This window comes from Hyposmocoma kahamanoa, unplaced genomic scaffold (assembly GCF_003589595.1).
Source record: "Hyposmocoma kahamanoa isolate Upper Pololo Valley unplaced genomic scaffold, ASM358959v1 64, whole genome shotgun sequence".
Taxonomy (NCBI): domain Eukaryota; kingdom Metazoa; phylum Arthropoda; class Insecta; order Lepidoptera; family Cosmopterigidae; genus Hyposmocoma; species Hyposmocoma kahamanoa.
In genome coordinates this window covers 9,252,182-9,279,980 of record NW_020653852.1, presented here as the reverse complement: position 1 = coordinate 9,279,980, position 27,799 = coordinate 9,252,182, and the positions used below count along the sequence as shown (strand labels likewise).

Below are 27,799 nucleotides of genomic sequence, written 5' to 3'. Positions count from 1 at the left end.
AAGGCCTCAAATGGCAGCGCTAGTATCGTTTATAGACAACAATGTTCGTGTCTGTCTATACAAGAAATAAGTTCTTTTAAATTTTGTTCTATGTAGTAAGAGTTATACTTTCATTTGTCACCATTAAATTGCTTTTCCACCGACGAGATGAGAAATGCCATTAATAACCATCGCGAGTTGACATTAACAGCCATTGAGAGGTGGGGTTGTCGATAGTAAATAAAAATATTAAAAAATACCTATAAAGCACTTGGTTGATAAATTTAAAAATTCGACTACAGGGAACTCTACAATTATTTACAGAAAAGCCACATTTTTTATATCTTAAATCGTACGTACCTCACAATCTTACGATTGATCACTCGGGCCAGTGCGAGGCAGAGTTCAATTAACTATTCGTAGGCAGCAATACTGTTCAATATTACACCAATAAATATTATGATTCTCGTCTCGCCCATCCAGATAATTTTTAGCGAAGATGCGTTAGGACAGAATTGATTGCCATACAAATTTCAATCCTCGTCTTGCACCGCCGGTGGAAAAGCACCTTTATTTTTTGAATGTATGTAATTGAGTAACATTTTGTGTCTGTTGATGACGTAAATAATCAATAAAATAATTTTTTGTTCTTCTTATACAGTTAGTTTAAAATGAAACAAGACATAGTGTAATAATTGATCTATTAACAATAATTTATTACAGTAATAAAACACACTCTCCATACAATATTGTAACACTCGGTGCGACCACGTTGTAGTGTACCAAAATTACTGACCGTAGAAAATATAAACAAATAAAAATGCATAATTCAATCATAAAAAATATAGGACAGAAGAATAGCAGAAAAAATAGATTCAAGTACATTGGGCCACACGATAAGTGTGTCAGTAATCAATCAAAATTGTATAATCAATCGCACAAATGTTCCAAATAAAATACATATTTAGTATGGACGGTGTTGATGCGTGCTATTTGGTGGAGTGTAACCCTACATGAGCACTTTGTTAATGCACCCCGTTAGAAAGTTGGCAGGACTTTGTTCAACATACAAATTATGCGATTTCTATAATGTGCTTCAATATGTGGTTAATTGTACAAGGTTTTATAAATGTGTAAAAGTTGACAGATCTCTGCAAAACGAAAACATAAAAAGCTTCAAGAACTTACTACAGCCAGTAATTGTGACATACATTAATTATTCCTCCCTCATTATATATCATTAAAAAGTTATAATTAATCTATAATTAAATATTTACATTGGTATCGAGTTCTCACTCGGCATTTTTTATTGCAACCTTAGGGTTACGCCACATATGTCAGTACGATTATGCCGCGTTCATACTAACGGCGCCTTCAAATTAGACGTCTATAGTGCGGCAACCGCGCCATTACTAATTTTCATGCAATATCTAGTCTGCAAAAATGGCGCTACTGCAGCACTCTTACAACATAGATGATGAAGGCGCCCTAATGACAAAATTTTTGTATTAGAAGACATTTACATCGTCGGGTGGTGTTATCAGAATGTCATTCCATATTAGAACATGCCATTCGTATGACACGCCGTTGAACAATGCTGCTAAATAAGTGATCCTTTCACGTTTGATATTGGTCAATTAGTAAAACTTCATGACGCCGGTTTTTATATTGTCTATGCCGTCACTTTGGACGTAGATATAAATCTTTCTAACATAATGTCCAAGACATATTTGTGCCTAATGAATGAAATAGATAGTAAACATAAATATAATATCATGATTCACAAAATGAATATCGAAGATTTCTTTAAAGTTGTGACGAAAAAATAAATGCAGACTTGTCGATTGCTCGATTGCATCTTATTAATATTTTTTATTGCACCAAATAAATACAACAGAAACTTTAATTTAACAGACGGTGAGCAAAGGTGGACTTATCTCTAAAATAAATCTCTTCCACACATCGCAGGGCAGTGAAAGCTAAGATTATAAGCGGGCAACAACGTGCAAGAGAGAATGAAAGAGAATACAATAAACTACATAAATGAAAATAAAATGCCGTTACATAAGTATTACAATTAACCGTAATAAATAGCATACAATATCTATATGTAAAAAAAACAATAAGATGATTACGAAGAAAGTTCAGCAAGAAAGCGCGCTGTCAACCTTTTCTTGAAAGAAGCGATCGATCGGTTACGGAACGGGCTAGACTGGATATGGGAAGGGAGTCTGTTCCACAAATGAAATCTGAAAAAGTTCAGTATTTTAAACGAACTCGCATAGAGAAATCTAATGCCAGACTAGGACGTGTTAAAATTTAAAAAGTACCAGTCCAAATTTAATGTTCCAAATTTAAATTTGAAAAGTGGAACACTTAGTGGAATTTTGAAAGGGTATTAAATTGTGTCCAATAATATTCAATTATTTTTGTGAAATTTCTCCACTAGTTTATGTGTTGTTAACCAGAAATAGAGCGAAATAAAGGCCATTCATCCCTAGCAACTCATCAGGCAAATGGGCTTATATCACTTTTAAATATCTGCTGAAATCACAACTTAAAAGCTGAAATAGTAAAGCGCCAACAACTGACATAGGTGTATGTCTCCGTATATTCCAAAAATATTCTGTATTTATTGTAATAAAGATAATATCTCTAACAATTGGGGGCTGTTTCATTAGGTGGCGTGAGAAAAACAGCAAAACATCAATTACAAAACAAACGGAATCACATGAACTCATCCGAAGAACAGAGTCCGATGTGATTACATGGCGAAAAAAGAATAAATATATAATTTCGTTATTCAAACTAAGGCCTATGTAACGGTGTTTTGGGAATGTATATATCTAATTTCGTTTCGGAAATATAAAATCGAACAATGGTCGGTCTGACATCCATAGCGACGAAGAACGAACGAAATGTACAATGTCCTAAGAACAAGTAGTATTACACGTAGATCTTTGTTCTACGAATGAGTCGACATTTCATCGGTAATTAAATATTAAATATGTAACCTTTTCAATTTTTGTCCATTATAACAAAGCTCAAGTTAAACTGGTCAATTTGAAGTGAAACAATTGACGACATCCGTCAATTGTTTCGAATTTGGGCTGGCCAAACGGAGCGCAGTTGTCACCGTAATAATTTGGCAAAATAGTTTTCAAACAATTTAAATGACATTTCGTGTCTATTTCTGGTTATATACTCGATGTATTATTGGATTAATACAAAGACCGAACACTTAGAAAAAAATCCTTCTTCAAGCAAACCGTGCCAGACATCAGTCATCTTTGTTTTTGAGTTATAAGTTATAATCTTTCAAAATAATAGTGTCATTATCAAAGCAAAGGTTGAGACAATGTGTTACTTAGTGAGTCATTAATTTAATGGATGTTTGTGAAATTCAGTGATAGTCGGACAAAAGTTTGTCCTCTGTTAAGAGTTTTATTTCTGCTTATTTGCCGAACCTGCAGATGTTCAGTTGTTATTATTTATAATATGATAAAGAAAATTGAGCAGTTTAGTATTTTCTAATAATCTCTGTATAATCTTAAAGCGAAATAAATATACCTGAAATATACACATCAATATGGTGTAAGACATATAAAAACATACCAATGCATCGACCAGAATCTCACACAAAAAATAACATTAAGCATTTATCTTGTATTTAGGTACTTAAGAATTTTCAATGAGATTTCGGTCGACTTTTTTAATTTTTAAGGTCATTATCTCTGCTGCCGTTAGTTGAAAGTGCGCATGTGACATTTAAAAAAAAATCCATGTATACTGCCGTAATCAGTAAAAAAAAGGCTGATCTGTCACTATTTTTATTTTTTCCTAGGTGGATAAGGTATAAAGTTATCGCAAGAGAAACGTCGGCTTTTTACATTTCATTTCAACATTATTTTATCGGTTTTAAGTTTTTATCACCGCCGTGAAAGGGCGGCAGAACTTATGATCGATGTGCATTTGCCAATGCGAAAACGAATACGGCATGAACTCTCTTCCAAATATGGCATGACGATCTCAAAGATCGCTTTTTCACTGAACAACATTACGTACAAATACATCGCACTACCCTTAAATAAGTTGGAGGGCTCCGTCTGCTAGTTACAAAAAAACGCGTTTGTATAAGAGGTCCTTGTTTGTTAGTAGTACGATAAATTTTACTGGTGGCAGTTTTAAACTTTGTCTGGAACAATCGGGAGAGCGAAAGTGACAAGACTGTAAGGAGATCTATAGAGGTACTCGTCTATTCCAGTAGGGGAAAAAACACACAGCGAATTAAAATTTAAAACCAAAAGAGGCTATGCTTCGTTGTTTGTTCTATCTTGTTACAAAACTAACAAATTGCAAGTTACTAATTTACAGAAATAACAGAAACTACAATGTAACTGCGTTAGTTTTGCGCACAGGACCAATATAGCTCAGGTGAACTACAAACTTACCGTATTTACGGAACTAAGTCTCGTTACCATGGAGTATTTGTAATGGACTAATAATTAGCCTAATAAACAGACTATTTTTGCACCACGAGCTCCGTCACCAGTAAAATATCGCTGACTAATCAAAACTGGACCGTATATTTGTCTTGTGGACGTGTCGTGAGATCATGTGAGCAATCCAGTCAACCTCGCGAGCGCAAGAATGATTTGTTCCCTCATTGCAGTACGTTCGGCTTTGCGGGCGGTCCTGGAATAAGACAAAAACTTTTTAACATTCTTTTGAAATAACTTGCTGCTATTTTGTGAGTATGATAAATGTTGTGTGTAATGTAGCTGTCAACAGTATGTTTAAATGAGATAGCTATTGCGTTTCGTTGTGGTCTTATAGCTGCACCGGTTACGTATCCTCATATAAACACGTTTTTAGTATGAGCGGAGGAGTAATGAAGTTTGCAATGTGGACTTAGGACGGTTGGGTTTGACAACAAGTTTTACTAAATCTTTCTATCTCTTTATTTCTTTCCATTTAATTATTTATTTCAAGTTTTTAGCATCGCCAACAAGTAGTGCCGCGAAGATTATTTTATACATGTTTGGTTAGGCAGTGTTTTCATTTATCTATTTGAATTTTATTAAGCGTTTTTTAATGTTTTATTTCTGTAATACGGCTGAGTTTCCTGAGGCTCCTTGTGAAAGATTTGTCCAGAGAAGTACTGCCACCTTACCTATTTCTGCCGTTCTGAGTGAGCATTAGTATTTTAAACGTAAACAAATAGCCCAGCGGGCAGCGATGTACCGGCTGTCGAATAGCGTCCCCTCTCCTCCCGTGCGTCTGTCCGCGCATCTTTCGTCGCAACTTGACTGGGCGCGATCGAGTTGTGTATTGCATAATTTTATTTGTTACGTAAACACTATAAACGCAAACACTAGGTATATTTAAATTTTTTGTACCGTATTTATGTACTTTTACTATCTTTAATATAACATACAGCAGTAACACAATATACAAAGAACACATACACAAATATTTAAGTAGTTTATTTTACGTCCTTTCGCGACACACACGTCCGTCACTCATCTCGGCTCAGGGCTCATTGAAAACCAGCGCTGCAGTTGACTGCAGCACTGGTCATTCAGCATAAGCCACAGCTATAATTGATTATGGCTGTGGCTTATGCTCAATGAAGTCCTTTTGCGTACGTCACAACCACACAAATGACAGTACAATTTTTTTTGTTTTTTGTCAGATTTGCCTTATTTAATGTTGTTTTTTTTATTGTATTTTTTTTTATTTAGTTTATTAATTAATTATTATTTCTTTAATTTTGTTTTCCTTGTTTGTGTTATCATTTTTTTTGTACCTGTGTTGTGGCGTAGCAATAAATGTCTATTCTATTCTATTGATTACTGTGTGCCGGTTTGAAGGGTAAGAAGGCTCCTGGTGAAATTACATGGGACTTGTCAACTTATGTCTCAAGGTGACAGTGCCCTTAAGATCTTTGCGATTTAAAGCTCTTAGTGGCACTGCAACTGTTTTATGGACTGGCGTGTCGTTTATCACCAGATGTACGACTTGTTCGTTCCGTCACCTGGTATTATAAAAAAAACTAGAGAAAACCCTGTGTCGCGAGTGCCATTGACACACACATATAGACAATCACAAATTACACCCACACTCACGAGAGAAATAAATGTAAGCCATACAAATATTTCTCCCGGTCCGGGAATCGAATCCGAGACCTCGCGTGGTAGACCAGCATAGCAAGCGTTCGGCCACAGAGGCAGTTAAAATATACAGAGGATCACCCACAATGCCACACGCAAGCTGTCAACGCTGACACGCGGCGTAGACGTAGATTGTGACCATGAACCTGCGCCATTAAAGTTTAATATTTAATCACGGTTTATACCTTCCGTCTCCAATAAATTACGATTTACACCTTCCGTATTCAAAGATTGACATTGTACAATGTATAGAGCAATCATCGGCAATTATAATTTATTATTGCAAAATCGGACCATTCTAACACAGTATAATAAGACAAGTAGTGTAACTCCATACAAACGTAGCACAGAGCGTACTATTCCTATATGTATGCAGTTAATAAATAACGCATACAATGTCACGATTACATTATTATTTTCTTCGTAAAAGATTTCATTTCTATTTGATGAAACTCCCATAACCGAGATATTAATCCGCGATCCTGGTATGAAAATATCAATAAGTACCTACTGCATTTAATAAAGTTAAAACGTAGCATGAGAGTACTGTGATGAATACCTTAATTTTTTTTCAAATAACACCCAAATTTTCGAGAGACGCGACGTGTAGGCATAGACTTGCCGAATTCCTATAATACTATTACAATACTTGGCTTTTTATACTCTGGTGCAAAAATCCGACTTTACGACAACTTAAATCGTATAGTATATAGAAATATTTAAACTTCATCCTATACTTAAAACCCAAATAATTTGCTTTTGTTAAGAGTCGATACTAGCTCACCTCGAATTAAAAATTTTCCCGTACTAATGCGGTTCATTTTGCTTATGTCGAGTGGCAGGGACACAGGCTTTATTCCATAATTAATATTTTACAAACGGAATTACAGACATTTAAAAAAAATTATATCGTATACTGTACGTATTCTATTTAGTTCAGTTGATATAAAAAAAAATTGGTATAATGTAAAGTACCTATTGAATACAGCGGTTTTCTTGTAAAATTTCGAGTTAAGTTTGTGTTATTTTCCTTTCGTGAAAATTTTTTGGAATCGTGTTTTCACACCGCATAGTAATGAGGGTATATTATCCTTAAATTTAACATATATTTTTTCCAAAGTGATTGGTTCAACACTTGCACTGGTATGCGGAACCAACCAAAGCCATTTGAGGTTATATACAAGTGCAAATGTTAGTGCACTTAGTAAAATTGTGCAAATGTTCCAATTGAGTAAATCGTAATAATCATCGGAAAGTGACAACAACGCTATGGTTTAGTTACGATTATATCGGGTCGGACATGGTCGCAAGGTATAGATTGCATTGCGAACAAACATCACTAATCATAAATAATTGTATAACTTTACAAACGATACTTTGTAATTCTCGTAACAAACGCTTATAAACATTACTACCTCTATACTTCCGGAACCTTGAACGTTCGACATCGTTATTAATTGCTGTGTTATTAAAGTATAACCACTATTAGTACCGTGGAAAAAGGCGTAGCTCATATTAATGTATTAGTTGGACACACGGTCACTAATTTCAATGTTACGGGCGTATTTTTCACATTAATAACGGACACACACATAGCCCCGCACTAGGGAAACTCTTTGGAAAATGGCTACTTCTTTATTTTTATTTAATACATTTGACAAAGGTTAAATACATGCAGCTGTAGATTAACAACCACTGAGGGTTTATTCGTCTGCGGCGATTCGCTCTAACAAGGATTTTCCGATTTTGTATTTATATTACCTTTCCACATCTGAATTTTGAACACGAATTCATTAAATAATTCAGTTTTCAGTAATTAGCAAAAACCAGCACGCATTAGCGCGCGCTTGTCGGTTTTCCAACGGACACCAAAGGGGTCAGAAAAAGGTCAAACAGGCAAATACGTAAATAAACAGTCCACCCAACGACCATATTCATTATTTCAAACGTGCGCGCGCTGTGGACCTTAACGCAAAGTATTAGTGTTAGTTATTTGGCTACATGTGTAGACGATCATATATGCCAGTATCTGCACGTTTACCTGTACGTCAAATGTTGTTTCAAGTACTATAAATACCTAATAGCGAAATCAAACAGCCATGTTAAGTGCCACTTTAATACGGCCATCACGTTTGATAATAATAATTGTTGGTGCTTAAAAATAAATTTAAGTTTATAATTTAAAGCTATAGGATTAAGTTTCAATTTCCTACAGCATTCTTAACAAAAATTCATTGTTAATAAAACATCCCAATTCAACAACAAGCCTAGTATCAGCGGGTGTAATGAGTTAACTTCTTTACTCGTATAGTCACAAGTTAGTTAATAGTTACTAAGTAACAAATACATCACTCTCATACAAAGTCGAAAATTACCTACGCTATAGCAGCCTACTAAATCTGAGCAATGACATCAGGCGCCTCACTACGAGGAAAAAGGAACCTTAAGCACGCGCTCACATAGGTGAAAATAACGTTGCCCGCCGTGTGCAGTCGTGCGAAGCCGAATGCTCATAAATGAAAGATTTGTACCAGAGCTTGCGCCGACGTCGACGCACTTATCGCATAACCTTGAGCGAGTGACGGAGCCCTGGTATAGTACACCCAATTCCCTCATTATAAACGTCTTTTATGATATTCAAACGACAAACAGTCAGACTCAGGCCTGATTGAAACTGGTTATTTCCGCCTATCTAGCGTTTGCGATATAAGGAAGAACATTATCTTAAAATAGCAAATGCGTTCGTGGCAGTGAGACATAACATTTTTAATCGATTGTGATTGCGCTGTCTCGTCCTATCTTTTAATCCGCAACACAGCACGAACGCTATATAAATAGGTCATATTCAAAGACAAGAGGGGTACTACAAAAGTAGTTCTGCAAAAAACATTACCGTACTACCACTGAGTGAGACTAAGCAACAATTTTTTTTTTGTTGATACTAAATGACGGGATGAACTATTATAGTCGTTGTCTGGTTGCAAGCGACACGCCTGTCCATAATAATTGCAATGCTACTCTGAGCCTTAAATCGCAAAGGTTTAAGGGACACTGCCACTGCGCCCGTCCCCTTAAACGTAAGGTGACAAGTCCCTTGTGCCTGTAATTTCACCAGGACCCTTATTAAAAATCGGAACACAGTAATGGTCACATTACTGCTTAGCGGTAGAAATAGGTAAGGTGGCAGTACTTCCCTGGACAAACTCTTACACAAGGAGCTACTGCTGCTAAATCTACAGTGTACCTTGTGGGTGCGGTTCGTGAGATATAACAGTATATGACATATTTTTGGCCGATATAACGCTCAACGGATATAATTAATTTATGATACACAGACATTTGACAGACTCTTGCATGAAATAAAGGTCATTGGGTATAATGGACGATTGATATAACAACTTTCAATCAAATATACCGGCGGCAGTACTTCCCTGGACGAATTTTTTCACAGAGAGCTCTCCTGCTACTTAGAACTGTTCTAATAGCCAGGCACATTACAGCAGAACACGTGTGTTATATTACATAAGCAGTAATGGCTTGGTTAAGAGAACGCGGCAAGCGTCCTTGCCCTGTAGGAGGACTAATATCGAATTGCCGCACGAGCCAACGCCATTGAGTATATTTAATTTATATGTACAGTTTCCACTTCATTTACTTTAACGATAAAGGTAAAAATCGTGAGAGAACCCGTACGACGAAAAAAATGAGAATACTATGAAATAATGTGAAGTCTTCTTGTATTGAACTAGCTAGGAAAATAAAGCCCCGCAGTAGATTGCATCTTACGATGTAATAATACTTACCCGGAGGAGGTGGGGGAGGAGTGGTGGTGGTCGATGACGTGGTTGACGACGAGGTGTTACTGGGAGTGGTGACCGTCGTGGTAGATGGGGCCGGTGTGGTTTCCGGCTTCTGTAATAATACACAATATTATGTCACATAATATCTCCAGCATTAAATAATAACCTGCGATTTTACTAGCGTTTAAAATGAGAAGTGTTAGTGGTAGCTAAAAACTTAAAAATAGTTAACAAAACAAAAACAAATAAACTATCGCGTAACATACATACAAAAAGACTACAATCGAATTGAGCTCCTCCTTTTTTCAAAGTGTATTAGAAATTACACAACATAAACATTAAATTGTTATAAATAACAAACTACCTTAATAAAATAAATAAGTGTTGATAAAATATAATGAACTTAAATAGTAACTGAGGCTATTAGCGCAAAAGTGGACAACCACATTAAATGCATATAGCAGATAAAAAAAAGGGATTTAAAATTAGCCAAATTCTTTTATATATAGTTATCCGTACGACCAATATAATTTAATTTGTTGATATATACTTTTGTTACTTACTAATGTAGGAACTAATTTAAGGATATCATATATCATGTAACAAATACATTATGTATCATACGTGTTTGATATTACACTTAGTACTTATTTAGTTATTGTATTACAATCACTTACCATTACTTCAACTCTGGTCCTCAACGTTTCTAGCTTAGTATCGAGAGTGTTATTCACAGCTTGAACTTGCAGTTCGATCTCGTTCTCTCTCTTCGTATTAGCTAATACACTGGCAATAGTCTCGTTGGTACGAGCCTCTAGTTGTTGAAGTAAAGTCTTTACTTCTTCTAAGCCGGATGTGGCTGTTGCTGCTTGTTTTCGAGCTGTCGCTATTGCACTGTCGAAACCTCTCATCTGCAAAGAATAATTATAATATAGATAAGGGTTTAAAATACACACACTGGAAAATTTTGCGGAACGCTAGTAAAACTTTCCAAAATAATGGAGTGTTATTTAAAATGCCGTTTGTTTTACTTTTTTATTTTAGGTCTAATATGAAAATAAAAAATTAGACGATTGTACCTTTTTCATTCGTTTGTTTTAATTTCCTACAAATATAGGTTTGTCAAGTGGTTCGAAGTTACTTTTGATAATAATCTTCAATAATCTTTATTTATCTTCAAACATGGTTTCTTAAACTATAGTGGTTGGCGCCTCCTTTTAAGAATAGTCTGTATCGGGAGGTGACGCTCTTAGCTGCACGTTTACAAATAAATTAACAACCAGACAAAAAGTAAAAAAATATATATAAAAAAAACAGAAATACTACTACTTCCTTACTTTTGTATTCTCGCAAATTTCGTAATTATAATATAATTTTAGTTGAAAGTGTTTTTATTTATTATTAACTTTGATTTAATCTACGCTACATTGTTATAATTTTTAAATTTTCTGCCGTTTTTGATAGTAATAAAATCTAAAAAAAAACATGTATTCACAACTCAACCGCACAAATCACACTCAAACTCACAAGAGTAACAAATGTAGGCCATACAAATATTTCTCCCGGCTCGGGAACCGAACCTGGGACCTTTGCGTGGTAGTCCGGCATGGTAACCGATCTAATTATTATTTATTTATTTATTCGCAGTTGTTTATGTTACGGAGTGTGTAGTACACAAATACTGAAAGCTGGAGAAGCAACTATTTTGAATACTAGGGATGTTATTAATAATAAATTGAATAGTTAAGTTAAGCCAATTTCTTGAATTTTAACCTGTCAGCCAAGTTGCCCTACTTCGTAATAGATCCTAGTGAAATTAACTAAAGAAACTTAATTAATAGTTAACGAGGAAGCAAGTAATTACAAATGAATACAACAACGAAATTCACATTCTGAATCAATAAAATTGTCGTAGTTTAGTGTGGCAATTTTTAGGTTATTTATAGTATTAATATATTTCATAGGAAATTAAACTATTTTTTTCGGATCTAAGCCGCGTATGTTTGTTTTTTGGTACCGGTTGTCTCAGTCAATTCTGTAATGGGTCCGAAACGATGGTTTGTTTGAAAAAAAAATTAGATCCGAAAAGTTTCATTTTTGTTAGTTTGAACCCCATGGAAGGTGTACAATACGATATACTATAATTTGGTAATGATACTTCCATATATTAATGATGGCCAAAGCAGCAACGTGTATGATGACGTGTACTATGCCAAAATAACCTGTTTTCCACGATAAAAAAACTTGTAAAATTACCATTACCAAACAATAGACAAACGCCCACAAACATATAGCCAGAAATTAACAATTGTACCCCATATATACAGTTTATTGTGTTTTTTTGGATACAACTCTAGATGCCAAATCGCATTGGGGTCCACAAATAACTCAGTTGCCGAAACGACTCAGCTTTGTCTGCATTTTACGAAAACATGGAGACAGCGAAACCTCTGTATATTTTAGCTATTTCCTCAGTTTCATGATATGCAATTTGATTTTGGCAGATACCGCGAGCATCAATAGAAAATTTTGTTTTACACATGCACGCTTTACAAATTGGGCCCTAAGAGGGTCTGAGGGTCGTGTTCCACAACTGTACTCAATGCTCAAGTCAGGACTTGAGTATTGCAGTGAGCACTGAAAATCATACTCAAGTCCTTGCCATTAGGGTCGTATTTCCAGTGCTTGAAATCATACTCAAATCTGCTCAAATCCCGACTTGAACATTGAGTACAGTTCTGGAATACGACCCTGAGAGATAAACATAAAATATTGCATTCTTATACTGATAGTATATATTTATAGATAACTATGTATATATTTTAAAATAATTATGGTTAATGTGAACGAATTACCTATTTACAAAATGCAAACATTAAACTTTCTTATCAGTTTTTTTCAGGGATCTCTCTCACGAATAAGTTATAGTATTCAATAAATTTTACGATTTCAAGTATACTTTGTTTACCTATGTAATAAAGATAATCCGATTTTTTTAAATTATTTATGTGTCATTTATAAAAGAACGCCATTGAATGTATGTACGCGTTATAACTGAACAGGGCACAGCTCTAATGCAATTTTATTAAACGTTTTTGATGATTCGATTATTCTTGTCAACGAAAAGTTTCATAGTGTCGTAAAAAATAAAGCCTACAATGATTTCAACTAATTAATAGATTCAGGCGTTACTATGTGGAAGTTCAAGTTATTAAAAATGGAAGTAAATTAATTTGTTACTCCGCGAACCCAGTTCTTCGGCCGAGCGTCGAGCAATCAACATCCCCTGAGGATGCCTCGTGGAGAGGCGAAACACATGACGGGTATATTTTGGAGGTGGTATTTGTGACTATAGTTGTGCTTGTGTTATTTATTCTATTAATTTTATGGGGAGTGTGGGAAAATTAGCTACATGAAAAAATAGTCAACACAAGCGCAGCTATTTTGCACGATTTAACCTTCACTAGGATCGCACAGTAGCAAATTAATTTACTTCCATTTTTATTGATTTAAACGTTCACAAATTTCACACGTTATTTGGTTATAAAATCGAGACTTAATCGTGTATAAACGTTACATCTCATCCGAAACATCGAGGTAAATGAAATAATGTTTTTGATAGATGAATGAATGAATGATGATGATTAAGTCCCGATTTTGAATTAGACTAAAATCGATCTACATCGAAAATAACTTTCGTTCGCTATGAAAGTAGAGTGCAGAAGGGCTGTATTTATTTCACCAAATGTATTGCGTTATTTTGACAATTCAACGCTGCTTAATTTTGTAGTCTCGCTAAATCGTGTTAGCTGATAATAAGGTTGTAATAAAGGTATCTCATACTTACTTGCGATCCCAGATCAGCGATAGTTATCTGCAATTCGCCGACAAGTTTCGGCGTCTTACTGATTTCAGGCGCTGCGTCAAGTTGATCGGACACAGACATTAGTTTCTTTATTGCTTGTTCTACTTTCTTCGCTAGTTCCTGATGTTCATGTTCCAATTTTGACAAACGCTCGTTCAGTTCTGTGGCGTTTGCGCGTAGCTCTTTGGCTGCGGTGTGGTATATTTGTAGAGCGTCACCTACACCTTGGTTTGTTGTTGTCACTGTTGGCAAAGAAATATTATTATTGATAATATTATTACTGATTTTAAATTTTTATTAATTGATATTCAATTATTTTTTGTGAAATTACTCCACTAGTTTGTTATAATTGTTAATACAAAGATCGAACACTCAGAAAAAATTCCTTCGATCTGTCCGGATTCGAACGACGACGTCTTCTAGCATACCGTGTCAGACGCTATAACAACTAACTAAAACTTTCATAGATTTCTTATAGATGGTGCTACGACTAAAAAGTCATTGAAAAACCAAATACAAAGACACGACAACAAGCACATAGAAAAATTCGTGAGGTCCGCTGGTTCGTTCCGTGGCTCAGTTGGTATAGCGTCTGACACGGTATGCTAGAAGACGTCGTCGGTTCGAATCCGGACCGATCGACGGAATTTTTTCTGAGTGTTCGATCTTTGTATTAACAATTATTATAACTGATGTTTTATTATATTAGTTGACCAACATTGCCAACATGGTTACTAACGAAATTGTTGCAAAATAGTAAAGACCTAGTGATGATAATTCGTTTTATTTAAGTACGCAATTGACCTCAATCTCACCTGATGGAAAGTGATAATGGGGTCGATGATGTAGCATGCACACCTAAATTCAGAGCTGGTTGGTGGTGGATTGGTAAGTGTCAATTCCTGACTCCATTCTTAAGAAATGTCAGTATTTTAATAAATTTATCTGCGTCAGTCAGTCACTATCATCACTATCCATAAGCTTCCAATTAAAAATAATTATTACACAGCTTTTATAAATCAGAATCGTGAACAGTTTGCTAAGCAATTTTTCCTTATAGCATGTACCACTGTACACACATCAAAAAAAGTTTGCGATCACTTCGAAAAACTGAAATCTTTTTTGTTACTGTAGATTATATTATGATTTTTTCTTCTTTTTAGATTCTTTATTTAAAAATAAATTAGAACATAAAACAATGACCCCGTTCAATTGTTTTTTCATATAAAAAGGCTTTCAGTCCTAGCTTACGCTCATTCAGAAATCTGATTTAGTCAATTATAAGCGATTCAAGATATTTTTCGCGGAAAGTTGTGATTGAAAAAATGCCAAGAGGATTATCAGAGGTTTTACGAGCTAGAATAGTAACTTTGAGGGAAGAAGGATACACCACGAGAGTAATAGCACGCAGACTTGCTATATCCCAATCCTGTGTCGTGGCTACGTTGCAGAGGTATCACGGAATGGGGAATTTAGCTGACCGACCTCGCAGCGGTCGCCCAACTGTTTTGACAGCTGCCTAAAAGCGCTATATTAGATTGCTGGCAGCCCGTGATCCAACAATCAACGCCACTAAAATAAAAGCAGAAGTCAGGGCCGCCTCTGGGCTTGAAGTTAGCACGCAGACCGTTCGCAATTGCTTGCACCAGGCTGGATTACGAGCACGGAGGTCTTGGCGAGCTCCGCTCAATTCCCGGCAACGTCAACAACGAAGATTGCAGTGGGCTAGACTTCGGCAAAATGAAGAAGGTGAGGACGAAAACATTTGGCAAAACTGTCTCTTCGTTGACGAATCCCGAATCAGCACTCATCCAGATAACCGACGTGTCCGTGTCTGGAGAAGACCAGGCACCCGTGAAAGACAAAGAACTGCCACTGGAACAGTTCAGCAAGGCGGAAAATCGGTGTCCTTTTGGGGTGGCATTATGATTGGAGCTAGAACGCCTTTGATCCCGTATCGGGGCTTCATGACAGCAGACATGTACAAAGCAGTTGCTATTGATGATATCGTCAGAAAATTCCGAGTAAACCATGGGCACCAATTTGTACTGGTCGATGATAATGCGCCCGCACATCGAGCTCAACGAGTCAATGCTGCTCTTCAAGAATACGATATCACACGATTAGACTGGCCTGCCGGCTCGCCCGACTTAAACCCAATAGAGCACGCGTGGGATGCTCTTAAACGAGCAGTATGGAATCGTGAGCCACGTCCCCAGACAGTTCCAGAGCTCAGGGAAGCCGCTATTGAAGAATGGGATAGGTTACCCCAGGAAATGCTGGATAACTTGATCCTCAGCATGCCCAGGAGGATCTTCGCATGTATTCGAGCCAGGGGAGGAGTTATTTTATATTGAATTCACACCTTTTAATAATAAATTGTTGTTTAAGTTTAATTAAACGGTCTTTTTCTTTCTATGAAATTTCTATCACTATTACATTATGATTAATGGCTCAATTTTTTAAAATAAATAATAAAAAATAGTTTTATATTTTAATTTCAAACAGGGTATTCCTATTTAAAGAAAGCATACAACATAGATTTTTTCTTGATAAAGTTAAATTTAAAGAATTATAGGAGCTTATGCTATTGATCGCAAACTTTTTTTGATGTGTGTATATATGTGGTTCCAAATATAAAATAAAAAAAATATGTAAAACTAAATTCTTGCTATAACCAGTGACGATAAATTTCTTCTGAGACTCCCGTTTTTCCTACAAGAATGTAGTAATATTTTTATGTAGGTAAGGTAATATAGAAGGTTCAGCACGAACCACGATGTAGGTCACTCGCTACATACATATTTAGGTCAATAACATCGAGTTATTCGAACCAAATAAAACAGGAAGCTCGTTTGCTCGTAATTAAGCAGCAACCTAGTTTTTACCATCAGATTTGTAATGGTTTACTTACTAATGATTTTTTTAATAACAAACTATAGCTCAATAAAATGATTTTATACAGAACCCTATCCACTCTTCGAAGTCAATATTAGAACAATTTTGAACTCTATCGGATGACGTGGTAAATGAATATTGAAATATTGGTCAGACAGGTAAAGAGTTCAAGAAATTTTACGCATTCTTATGAAGACTAGACGCATAATACCTTCGTATACCAACACACAACTGATATTGGGTACCTGTTCTAGCTGCTGACGCATTTTAAAATACAGAATTTATTTTAATAGCTTTTTTTGTTCAGATATTCCACATGGCAGAATAAGGAAATGTCAAAGTTTTTGCTTGTAAAAAAAAGAAAAAACTCACTGGAACTTTTTTAAATACAAATTAAGGTTTTTATAAGACTTGCTAACCACAATATAAGACGTTCAAGTTATAGTCGCAACGTTTCATGGAAATACATAATAATTTTGACTACTTACTATAAGTAGTAGGTACATGGGTATGTATTATGTGCATCCATTAGTAGCAAGCAAAGGTTTATAACCTCTGCTATTCCCAGTGAGGTACAAACGAGATTGTATACATGCACTTCATTACTATGAATACATACAATAAATTTACAAATATGCTGGACGCTAAACAAAAAGAAATCATCAAATCATCCGCGCTGAATTGTCATGCATAGACCGTTAGTTTACTAACAAAGGAGAACTGAAATATTTCCATTCCCTATTATATACTGAAACTACGTAGTAACTTCCAAGAGCGAGTAAATGAAAAAAATCCATATTTTCCAACATACCTATGCATATATGGTACCGAGCTACGCAATGGAAGACGTCAACAAATCGTTGACGCAAACCACATACATAACAATCAGTCAAAACGTTTTAAAAAAGTTTCATGTCTTGGTATTTTTCCATCATAGTAAAGTGCAATCATATTAATATAGCTTTTATAAGTGATTATTAGGTACATCTATAGTTATTCATCGACGTTATCTATACATCCTTTTCGGAAACATTATTTTTAACTTCTCATGGCTACTATGTATTCTATTAATACCTAGACGGTAAGGCATAAAGATAATCCGTATATACACATCTCGAACATTTATGCGTGTCAAAATTATTTGTTGAAAATTCTGCATTACGTAACGTAAAAAAAGCGGAGGTTGATCTATTGTTGCGTGTATGAGGGGAATATTAACTTCGGTTATTATAGGAAATGCTCTGACAGCTCATCTGGCCCTCCTTGTCATAAACAACGTATTTGCGTTTTGGTAACTTTCGACTATATCGTCGGTGTTTTGTAGAAAGGGAGAAACAGCGATTTCGAATCAAGGGAGCAATGTTTTAGGTTTTAACGACTGTTTTATTATTGTATATTATTATATTCCCCTTTATAGTCCCATTTTAAAATTCAAATTTGGTTTTAATTAAGTTTGAGTTTTAAAATTGAATTTAAAACAGAACGTAAATATATTAAAACAGTAAAAAACTAAAACATGCTCCTCTGAAACTTTTGGCGTTTTCGCCCTTTCTACAACACACCCACGATGTGGTATGGTATGGGGTAACGGGGGTCCGCAAGTCGACGTCTAGGCGCCGACGTCCACAACACTGATTTCTATTAACAATAAAACTGAAACTAAATAAGTTCTCTATCTATCTAGTTCTAGTTCTCTATCTAGTTCCGCTGATTCCAGATTTATTAATACTCAATTTCGCTAATAAAGTCGATTACGTTATTTATGATAATGACGGTAGTAATACTATCGGTTAAAATTCATTCTGTACATAATATGTTTTGTGGCGTAATCTTGTGTACAACGATCATATCTATATAGGCATAATAATGCAAGCAATCACACTAATTACCCGGCCTCAAGGTCGGGAAATCCCTGTACTATGAGTACGCTACCCACCACTCCATTGAAATCGTCAATTAAGCTTATTATGACTTTCTATAGTAACTGACTTTCTATAAACATGAGCACCTACTAGTATATGAGTACATTAAATTTTGTTACAAATCTTACACTCATGGACACATCATTCCGGGCCACCTTGCATTTTTACTATTAAATGCCCTAAGTTCAGTCCCACTCAGGGCGAGATCATGTCTGCCGCATGTCAGACGAGTCGTGGGCGAAGGTCACCACAGAATGGATCTCTAAAGACAGAAAACGACAATGCAGCAGGCCAAAGCGTCGATGGAGAGACGAGCTAGACGCGCACCTAAAAGATTGGACCTCAGTGGGGCAAAACAGAGAGGTGTGAAGAGAGGGGACGCCTTTGGCCTGCAGTGGGACAGTATAGGATTTAAAAAAAAAGCTTAGTTTTGCTAAATCCTTGAAGGAAATTTGAATTTGTAAAACCGAGGAAAGTATTTCCATTGCGTGGTGGCTCGAATAATATAACTGGAAGTGTATTATTAGGCTTATTGCTCTCTGGCGCTGCGCTGTATGGTTACATTTTTTGTGAAATGACTTTATACAATACGAAGTGTTTTGTACAATTCACTTGTTTAACGTCTGAAGACAATGCAACGTTGTAATTGGTTATTCAAGCCATATAAGATTATAAGGTATGATCGGGCCAGTCACGATGAATCACATGCAGTACGTGGGTAATAGAAATCACTTGTCACACCCCAGACTACAATAGAGTGTCGCAACTCATAGCTGATAAGATGCCGTTGAGACCCACGCTGATATTGTTCGTATTTAGGTCGAGATTGTTTGCTCCTGGTTTAATTGTCTTATGGACCCTTTGTTAACGAGTGTCGAGTACAAAAATTGTAAAAAGTATATAGGGAAATTCTTCAATTAAGCTGTTTACCTTTGCAATACGATACTGCCCTGTGTAAGCTAAAGAAGTATATATTTATTAGGGTATAACTACTTTTGAGATTTACGGAATGGAACGAAAGCGTATTTCGCTTCGTTGCGTGAGAAGATACGCGCAGTCGCAGGAATGTTCGCGACTGCATCTTCAGACTATAGTAGGTGTTCTATTCTGCCCTCCTTGTTATAACTAACGCATTTATATTTTGGCACTTATACTTTTTTCTTTGAAAAAAAATTGTTAATAAAACCGTCACTAAGTAAGATATAAAAAAACCCGCTTGTAGATCTCGTTTCGCTGATTCCAGACATGTTACTAACTCAATTTAGCTAAAAATGTCGATTACGTTAGTTATGGTTAAGGATTGTTTAGTCTAGACCAAAAGGATTGTGGACTTGGATATTGTTTTCATTTCGCTTATTTGTGTGTTATTTCGCTTGTGTGTGAGAAAAAAAAAGAACAGAAAAAGTGAAAAAAATTGGGTACATGATTTATGGAAGAAACGAAAACTTTTTCGGCAATATGAAACATTTTGCAAAGATTTATATACCTTCCACCTATTTTTTATGACTATTATGCTATAACATTTTTCGTAAACGGTCGACGACGCACTGCGCTTGCCTTCGCGCCACTTCCCGTGTATTCGCCAGGCGTCACCGGGGGCAGCTGTGAGAATTTGCGAATGCGCGAGGATCCCCGAAAAAAATTCGCTTCCAAGCTGTTCTGTGGCCATGTAAATTAGACCTTAATATTTTTTCTCAACAATAATAATTAAAAACAGGTCAAAAACATGTCAAAAGCATGTCGCATATGCCCAAGGTAGGCTTCCGTAGCCGTTACGCAATTCAGCTTGTTAACATTCTCTTTGAACTTTCTTTTATAACAGCTAATTTAAGTAATCAAAATATTATGACATGAATAAAAACGCAATTTGAGATCCATACTTAATGTTTTTGCATCTATTGCTCTAATGTTAAGGAAATGTAAAAATGCTGTGACGTGTGTATAGAGACATAACGAACTATAAGTGTTTCTACTTCCAAAAAGGAAAATAAAAACGTTAATGACAATAAACTTTCTATTTATTATTGTGATTGTGCTTATTCGAGGCCGGTTCCAAAATAGTCTTTTGGTAACTGGTAAAAAATGTGCAATGTATTACACAAACCTCTGTCCATTTCAATCCTGAGCGAAACGATCTGTCTCCGCACATCCACGAAGAGCCATAATACGGTCGCAGCTGACACGACGCATACGCACAGCGCCAATGCAGCTGCCAGGCGAACGAAAGGGCGAGAACGACGGCGTCGGGTAGCACGCCTTGCCCATGGTTCTCCTTCGTCACTAGACGCTGAGAGAAGTCTTCCCCCTCGCGCACCACCACCTCCCACTAAAGCGTCCAACTCCCGTCGCTTACGCATTTTTTTCCCAACCCGCAGCGGCACTGCCGCATGCACCGCGCTTTCCATGTCGAGAGAATCGCTACCGCATCACACTTCGCAGCACTTGTCACACTATCACTGTCCGGTCTCACACGTGTGTTTCTCACAACGTTAGATAAGCGAGTGAACGTGTTATAATGTAAATACTAAACACAGTACAAACTTGCAGGTTAACCGGTCCTGTGGAGCTACCTGTTAATACTTTACGATCAGGAAGGTCACGTGTGTAGTCTGTTTTCTATGCGTCTATATAGGTGTATTGTTTAATAACAACATAAACGCTATGTCCGCGCTATCAATGATGTAATGCGACATTTTATTTATTGGGGTTTGCGTTTAATATTATGTATATTATAAATATATCACTGAAGAGCGATATATGGTAGTATTAAGGGCGATATATGGTTGTTTTGTAACCGTACATTGTCCTGGATAAATAAAATCGCAAATTTAAACACACTATAGGTACTGATAGCAAGTATCAAAAAGGAACTGCTTAGTTTGATCTACGGAAGTAAATAAACAGATACAATCGACTCAATACAGGAAATGTAGACTGATAAACTTTTTGACAAGGAACTGAGCATTCCCTTCAGCCAAAGTCGAAAAACTACTAATAACAAATAGAGCCATTGAATTATTAATGTATCCGATGAATCTAGTTGATGCCATTAAACTAATACCTACGTAGGAACGATTAGACTTATTGAAGTCATTAATGTGAACCGGAATGTAAGGACGGCAGCATATCAAGCTAAACATTGAGGGATCTTGTTCCGTTGTCCTGGAGGCGACATTCGAACAAAAGCGTATATATAACCTAGATGTGCTGTACATGTCTACGTGACGAAACCAATGCTTAATATTCATCATATATTAACTTGTAATACATTTAATATATATATAAATAATATGCATAATAATATAGTGAATACACAAATGAAAAAAAGGTCGTCTACATGTTGACGTTGAAAACTAGACTCTGAACCTTGATCTTGAGTTTTAGAGTTAGTTGTTTTTAAACTTACGGATAGTGTTAACTAGCTAAATGGTTTACGACCTCAGTTAAATTGAAAAATATATTACATATATTACAATAACTTATTAAGATAGGTTTGAAGAAAGACCGTGTAATGTAGAGGCATGTTTTCAGCATTTTAAAAATTGTTGTTTTACAAAGCTTTTGCTTTACATGCATTGAATAAGCTTCTGTAAGATATTAGTCTTGAGGTGTTAATGAACCTTATTTAATCCATTTTATATAGTAAATATCTCCTTTGATGAGACGCATGCCCAGCAGCGAGACGCTTATGGGTTGATAATAAGATCTACAATACGATAATCACCTAAAATGTTGCATACTATGTTGCATTTTTAAACAAATTCTATTCTAAACTGCCTCCGTGGCCGAACGGTTACCATGCCGGACTGAGACTACCACGCAGAGGTCCCAGGTTCGATTCCCGGGCTGGGAGAAGTATTTGTATGGCCTACATTTATTTTTCTCGTGAGTTTGGATGTAATTTGTAGTTGTCTATGTGTGTGTCCATGGCATCCGCGACACAGGGCATCCCTAGTGCGGGGCTATGTTGAGTGTGTGCGTTATTATTATTATTCTTAACTTATTTTTTTATATCAAAAATTTAAAACATTTGCTTATTTATTCCATCGACATTTGATAAAATTTTATTATTCTACACTCTTTTGCAAAAAAACGGGCACCTAAGAAAAGCTATTTACCGTCATCTGCCGTTAATTTGATAATTTAAGTAAGTATAAGTATAAGTATCCTCAGAATGTTATGAATACGAAAAGTGGTTTCAGCATTTTTTTTCTATAAATTACAATTTTCAACAATTTCCGCCGTTTTATGCAGTGAAGAGTAAATTTCTTGTAGAGGGGTTTTATGAAAAAAATAAATTGTATAAATTTGAAATGGAACAAATGTTGTTACAAATGTAGATACTTAACTATCAAGCCAGTAGCATATTTAAATGAATAAAACCTTTTTCGTATTGCAATTATTTCAGAGAGAAAAAAACAATGTGTCCGTTTTTTTGCAAACGAGTTTATAAGGTAAGTACTAAATTAGAATGTACAAACTATGTCTAATAAAGACATCAGTCAAAAACGGTTTACGTAGTTATTAATTTATACGTTGACTCGGTTTAAATTGCTAATTGACCGGGAGGCATCACAGTTGTTTATGCGTTACCTTTATTCCCTCGTTTCCTGCACGTGTCTCTACAAATGTAGGTTAGTTACTTCACTGTTAGTCTTAAATTTAAAGTCAAAATATGATATACATCGTTGTATTTTCGAATCATTATCGATAATCAGATTTAACCGCGTTCGGATATGTACAGCCGATGCCCTACGCAGATACCTGACCCTCTAGCCGACGTTTTGGTTCTGAAAACCTTCGTCTTTACCAGAAAAGTGTAAAGAAATTCCAGTCTTTTGGTTGAAATTTGAATTTATACAATGTAATTAAAGATCAAATTGGCTTAAAAAGTTACTTAAAACGTTATTCCAAGGAAGTCATACCAAACTGCATTTTACGTCTCTCAGATTCAAGATTAAGTTGGTTTAATATCATTTATAATCTCACTGGTCTACTCAGAACCAAATAGAAGGTTAAGGGGTCTGGTACCTTAGGGCTTCGACTGTACTATAATTATTCTATGGCGATCGTCTTAGGAATTATCGCTCTAAATCGATTTCAGGGTTATGTGGTTGAGCTCCATATCTTCATCAGCTTTAAACGTAACACAATATGCTTTTTAAAAAAGAAATCGAACGGGTCGACCTCCACAATGCATTTGAATAAAAAGATAACTTAAAGATAAACATCGTGTATTTGATAGGCCAAGAGATACGTGACCATTATCGACCTATAAGCGGTGAATGAACAAGGCGCATGCGCTGTTATGCGGCAACCAATCACCACTTACACAGCTTTTGTGATAATAATAAATTAAAGACATTTCTGTATAGTCTTCATCACTTGCATGCCCTTTTGGTGCATACAAATACATTTGATAATGAAATGTAAAAGAGTAGCTTATCTTTGTTATGCGAGTTTGAAAAGCGCGCTCTTATACTGCGACATATCGCGAAAATCAATTCGCTTTGATCAGTCATGGATACACGTACAATAACACTACTGCATTTTTTAAAACGGTAAATGAAGGACTTTAGAAACACTTTGGATAACACATTAAAAGACTTAAAACACTACGACCACCGAACAACACGCATAGAAAAACAGACTACCGATTAAGAAACGCAATACAATCCCTTTGGACAAATTATTCGAATTATTTCGAATGTGGAATGCACACTTTTTGAAGGGGAAAATATAATGTTTATGATTAGAATAGTTAGCGAGGACGGCAGGGTGCAAACTGGCTAGTGACGTCACGTATTTATATTGAGCATGCGTCCTACCGCCTCTTCGGGCATATAGAAACTAGATATGGCACCGACACGAACTTTGTGCAAAAAACAAAAGATAATATAAACTAACCGCATGCATTCTTCGTCACAATGTGAAATGACAGTCTTTATGGAAATATAGCGAACCTCAACTTGTATCGTTAAACTATAACAGGTATTATATTATGATGAAACATGTGGCTATTATCAAAATTTATGTTATCGTTAATTTTAATAATCCTACGTGCAACCCAATTAATGATTAATATTACTGCGTATTTCATCCATAATGTACATATAGTACATATGTATTCGAGTCTTATTTATCAAATATTTTTTGTGTCATAATCGATTTTACACTTTTAATCAAGCATTGCCTTAAACAAACCTAAAGGTCGTATTCCTGAACTCTACTCAATACTCAAGTCAGGACTTGAGTATTGCAGTGAGCACTGAAAATCATACTCAAGTCCTTGCCATTAGGGTCATATTTTCAGTGCTTGAAATCATACTCAAGTCTGCTCAAATCCTGACTTGAGCATTGAGTAGAGTTCTGGAATACGACCCTAAATCTTTATGTAATCAATTAAAATGTTAAATTTGTGGAATATCTTTTATCACTCACATTTCTAGTAATTTAACTTCCTGGTTACTACGCGCGATATCATTGACGTCCTACCGTCCTACGCTTCAAGTACCAGTAGTGGGGACGAAGCCAAATTTTGTGCACTAAATTGTTACAAAAGTGTTACATCTTATTACGCACCTGCTGCTGATGAGATGTATAGCACATACTGCCTAGCATATTTTTTGATAAGTGACTTTCTGATTACAACGTATAATTAGAAAAAACGAAATTGCGACGTCCTTATTTTTTATAATTTCGCTGTAAAGTGTTTGTTGAAATATTTTACTTAGGTAGATAGCTATTTACTGTCAGCCATGACAATAAAATTGCTAAACGTAATGAGCGTAACGCCGATGTAAACAAAATGTTAAGTACAATTAAACAAATGTATACTCCCACTGCTAAGCACGGATCTCTTCTATGAACGAGTTTCTGCCTTTCTAGTCCAGTACATAATTTTAAAATGTGAAAATAGGTAGATACTATATTTCAAAATCATCCATAAGTAGGATGACACCTGACCAAAAGAAAGCTTTATAACTTCAGCCACGGCATAGCGAGAATGCTGGTTAGAGTCCAGCCGGATCGAAGGAATTTTTCTTTGTGTTTGATCTTTGTATTAATGATTATAACAAGCTAGTGGAGTAATTTTACAAAAATAATTGAGTATCATGGTAGTAAGGCCTTATTCAGAGTGGCGGCGGGTGCGTGTAAATCTAATGTACGTACATAGTGCTTGGTCTAGAGTCCGTTTGCAAGTTCGACATGTGGATCTAACGGTTTTAGTAGCTTCGGCACTGTGAAAGCCAAGACCCGCGCGCACGCACCCGCCACCACTCCTGCACCTGCACTCTGAATGAATTCTAAAGCATTGTGACACTGAATACTGCTTAATAACTTGTTGTGTAAAGTACATTACACTGTATAATCTGGTATGCTGTATTCCATTATCGCTACTGGTATAATGAGTTAGCAGCAGAGATATATGAAAGTATAAAACAATATCATATTCACATTTTCAGCAGAGGAGCCCTGGTGTGTACCCAGTTGTCTATACATAACTATTAGCAACCAAATAAATAAACCAAATAAAATTCAGCCAAGCTAATTTCGATGACATGGTAAACATCATAGAATATCTAAACAATGAAAAAGATTATGTACTTATGTAGAAAACAATAAATTGTATGTGCTCACCAGAGTCCATTTGCATCTTCATGCTGGAGACCTGGTCGTAGAGAGTAGCACAGATCCATGTGAGCATTAGCAGCCACAGGAGCAACGTGCCCCGCAGGGCCCAGCGAACGGCACATTGTACCTCGGCGCCGATGTTCACCTCTTGAGTTTTAGGTGAAATACCACGTGAGCGGTCTCTCCTTCAAAAATATATGAACAAATATATTAATATCAGAAACTGAGTAGTGTAGAGTACTCTTATACAAAACCAATTAAATATTTTTTTTAATAAACTTAAACAATCATTTAACTTCAAACAACATATGCCTAACACTTTATCAATTTAGTGGCCATACATTGTTATAACAACAAACATATGTTTATTACACTATATTATATACATATTTCATGTATTACTTATATTTTACACTGTATAAATTAACCATACATTTTTTCCTCAAAATTTTTTATTTTTATTTGAGCATAGCACTGTCTTGTTTTTTTTTCCAGAGAATGCCATATGGCCACTATTCGTACCTTATTGAATTTTGGACACTGTCCATATGTCTAATACCTATGCTGATGTATAAATTATTTCTTACCTAGTTACTTTCTTTTTTCTACTTGGAATTATTTCTAACTGCAAGTCTTCTGACTCTTCGTCGCTAGATAAGTCGAGGAGGCGAAAGTTTTCTTTGTTAACCTTTGATGGTAAAGACATTTTCGTTCTCTATTCATACACATGTTATTAACACTTCGTATAACGTCCTTTCAGATGTAGAGGAAGAATCCCAACTAAATCTGAAGCGGTAGGGTTATGTTACGACATTTATAAATTTCAAAAAATTCTACACCTAAAGGCACTCTAGTAACGCATGCTCATGAAGACAAAAAAAACTAATAACAAACACACAAAAACAATGGTTTTTGATAAATAGAAAAATATCACGAGTCGAAAGTTGACATTGTTATCTATCAAATCAAAATAGGGATATTTGTTGAACATCGATGTATCGAATCCATTCGATTTTCATTGTACGATACATCGCATCGATATTTTTGAATAAAAATATCGAATCACAGAAAACACTAACTCAGGCCGTGCCTTTGTGTTTAAATTTGATATTGTAAGTTATTTAGTATTTGTTTTATTTGTATTTACAATCCTTTATTTCATTTTTCTGTTTAAGAGTAATTGAATATGTTTCGAACTTATTTGTCTATTTTAGGCAGTTTACATAATCGCAAAAAACATTCCTACAAGGAATTATTCTAACTTAAAAACATTTCTATTAATTTGCAGTTTTTTTTACCTATAAATGTATGTCTTACCGATGCAATACTATTTTTTTTTAATTTCCTTGCTTCTCTTGACCAGTACTACTGAACTAACACACTGTATCACAAAATTAAACGTCACTACAGCGGCAGCACCACTCTATTAGTATAATGTTACTCTGCATTCACTGTTAAGCTAAGAAAAACAAAAAAGTATTCGATGTTGACAAAAACGTCGATGCTTTTAAGCTATGCATCAAAAAA

The 27,799-nt window shown here is 35.6% G+C and overlaps 1 protein-coding gene across 5 annotated transcripts; it reads right to left on the bottom strand.

The window, feature by feature from the left end:
- Positions 1–12: 12 nt before the first annotated feature.
- On the bottom strand, positions 13–27,086 carry LOC113231135 (nuclear distribution protein nudE homolog 1-like). 5 transcript variants are annotated; one of them, XR_003310533.1, is made up of 7 exons: positions 24,292–24,416; positions 20,742–21,207; positions 13,800–14,059; positions 10,630–10,863; positions 9,956–10,064; positions 4,431–4,674; positions 13–2,228 (listed from the first exon to the last, which is right to left on the bottom strand). XR_003310533.1 is itself a non-coding variant. In XM_026465322.1 (6 exons), the coding sequence occupies exons 2-6, from the start codon at positions 21,040–21,042 to the stop codon at positions 4,643–4,645; spliced, it is 936 nt and encodes a 311-aa protein (XP_026321107.1). In that variant the 5' UTR covers positions 21,043–21,207; positions 24,292–24,416; the 3' UTR covers positions 3,182–4,642. The 5 variants fall into 5 exon arrangements, 4 of the variants coding, with proteins under 4 accessions (XP_026321107.1, XP_026321108.1, XP_026321109.1 ...); XM_026465322.1 differs by lacking the exon at positions 13–2,228 and having other exon boundaries at positions 3,182–4,674; XM_026465323.1 differs by lacking the exon at positions 13–2,228 and having other exon boundaries at positions 3,182–4,674; positions 24,360–24,416.
- Positions 27,087–27,799: the final 713 nt, after the last annotated feature.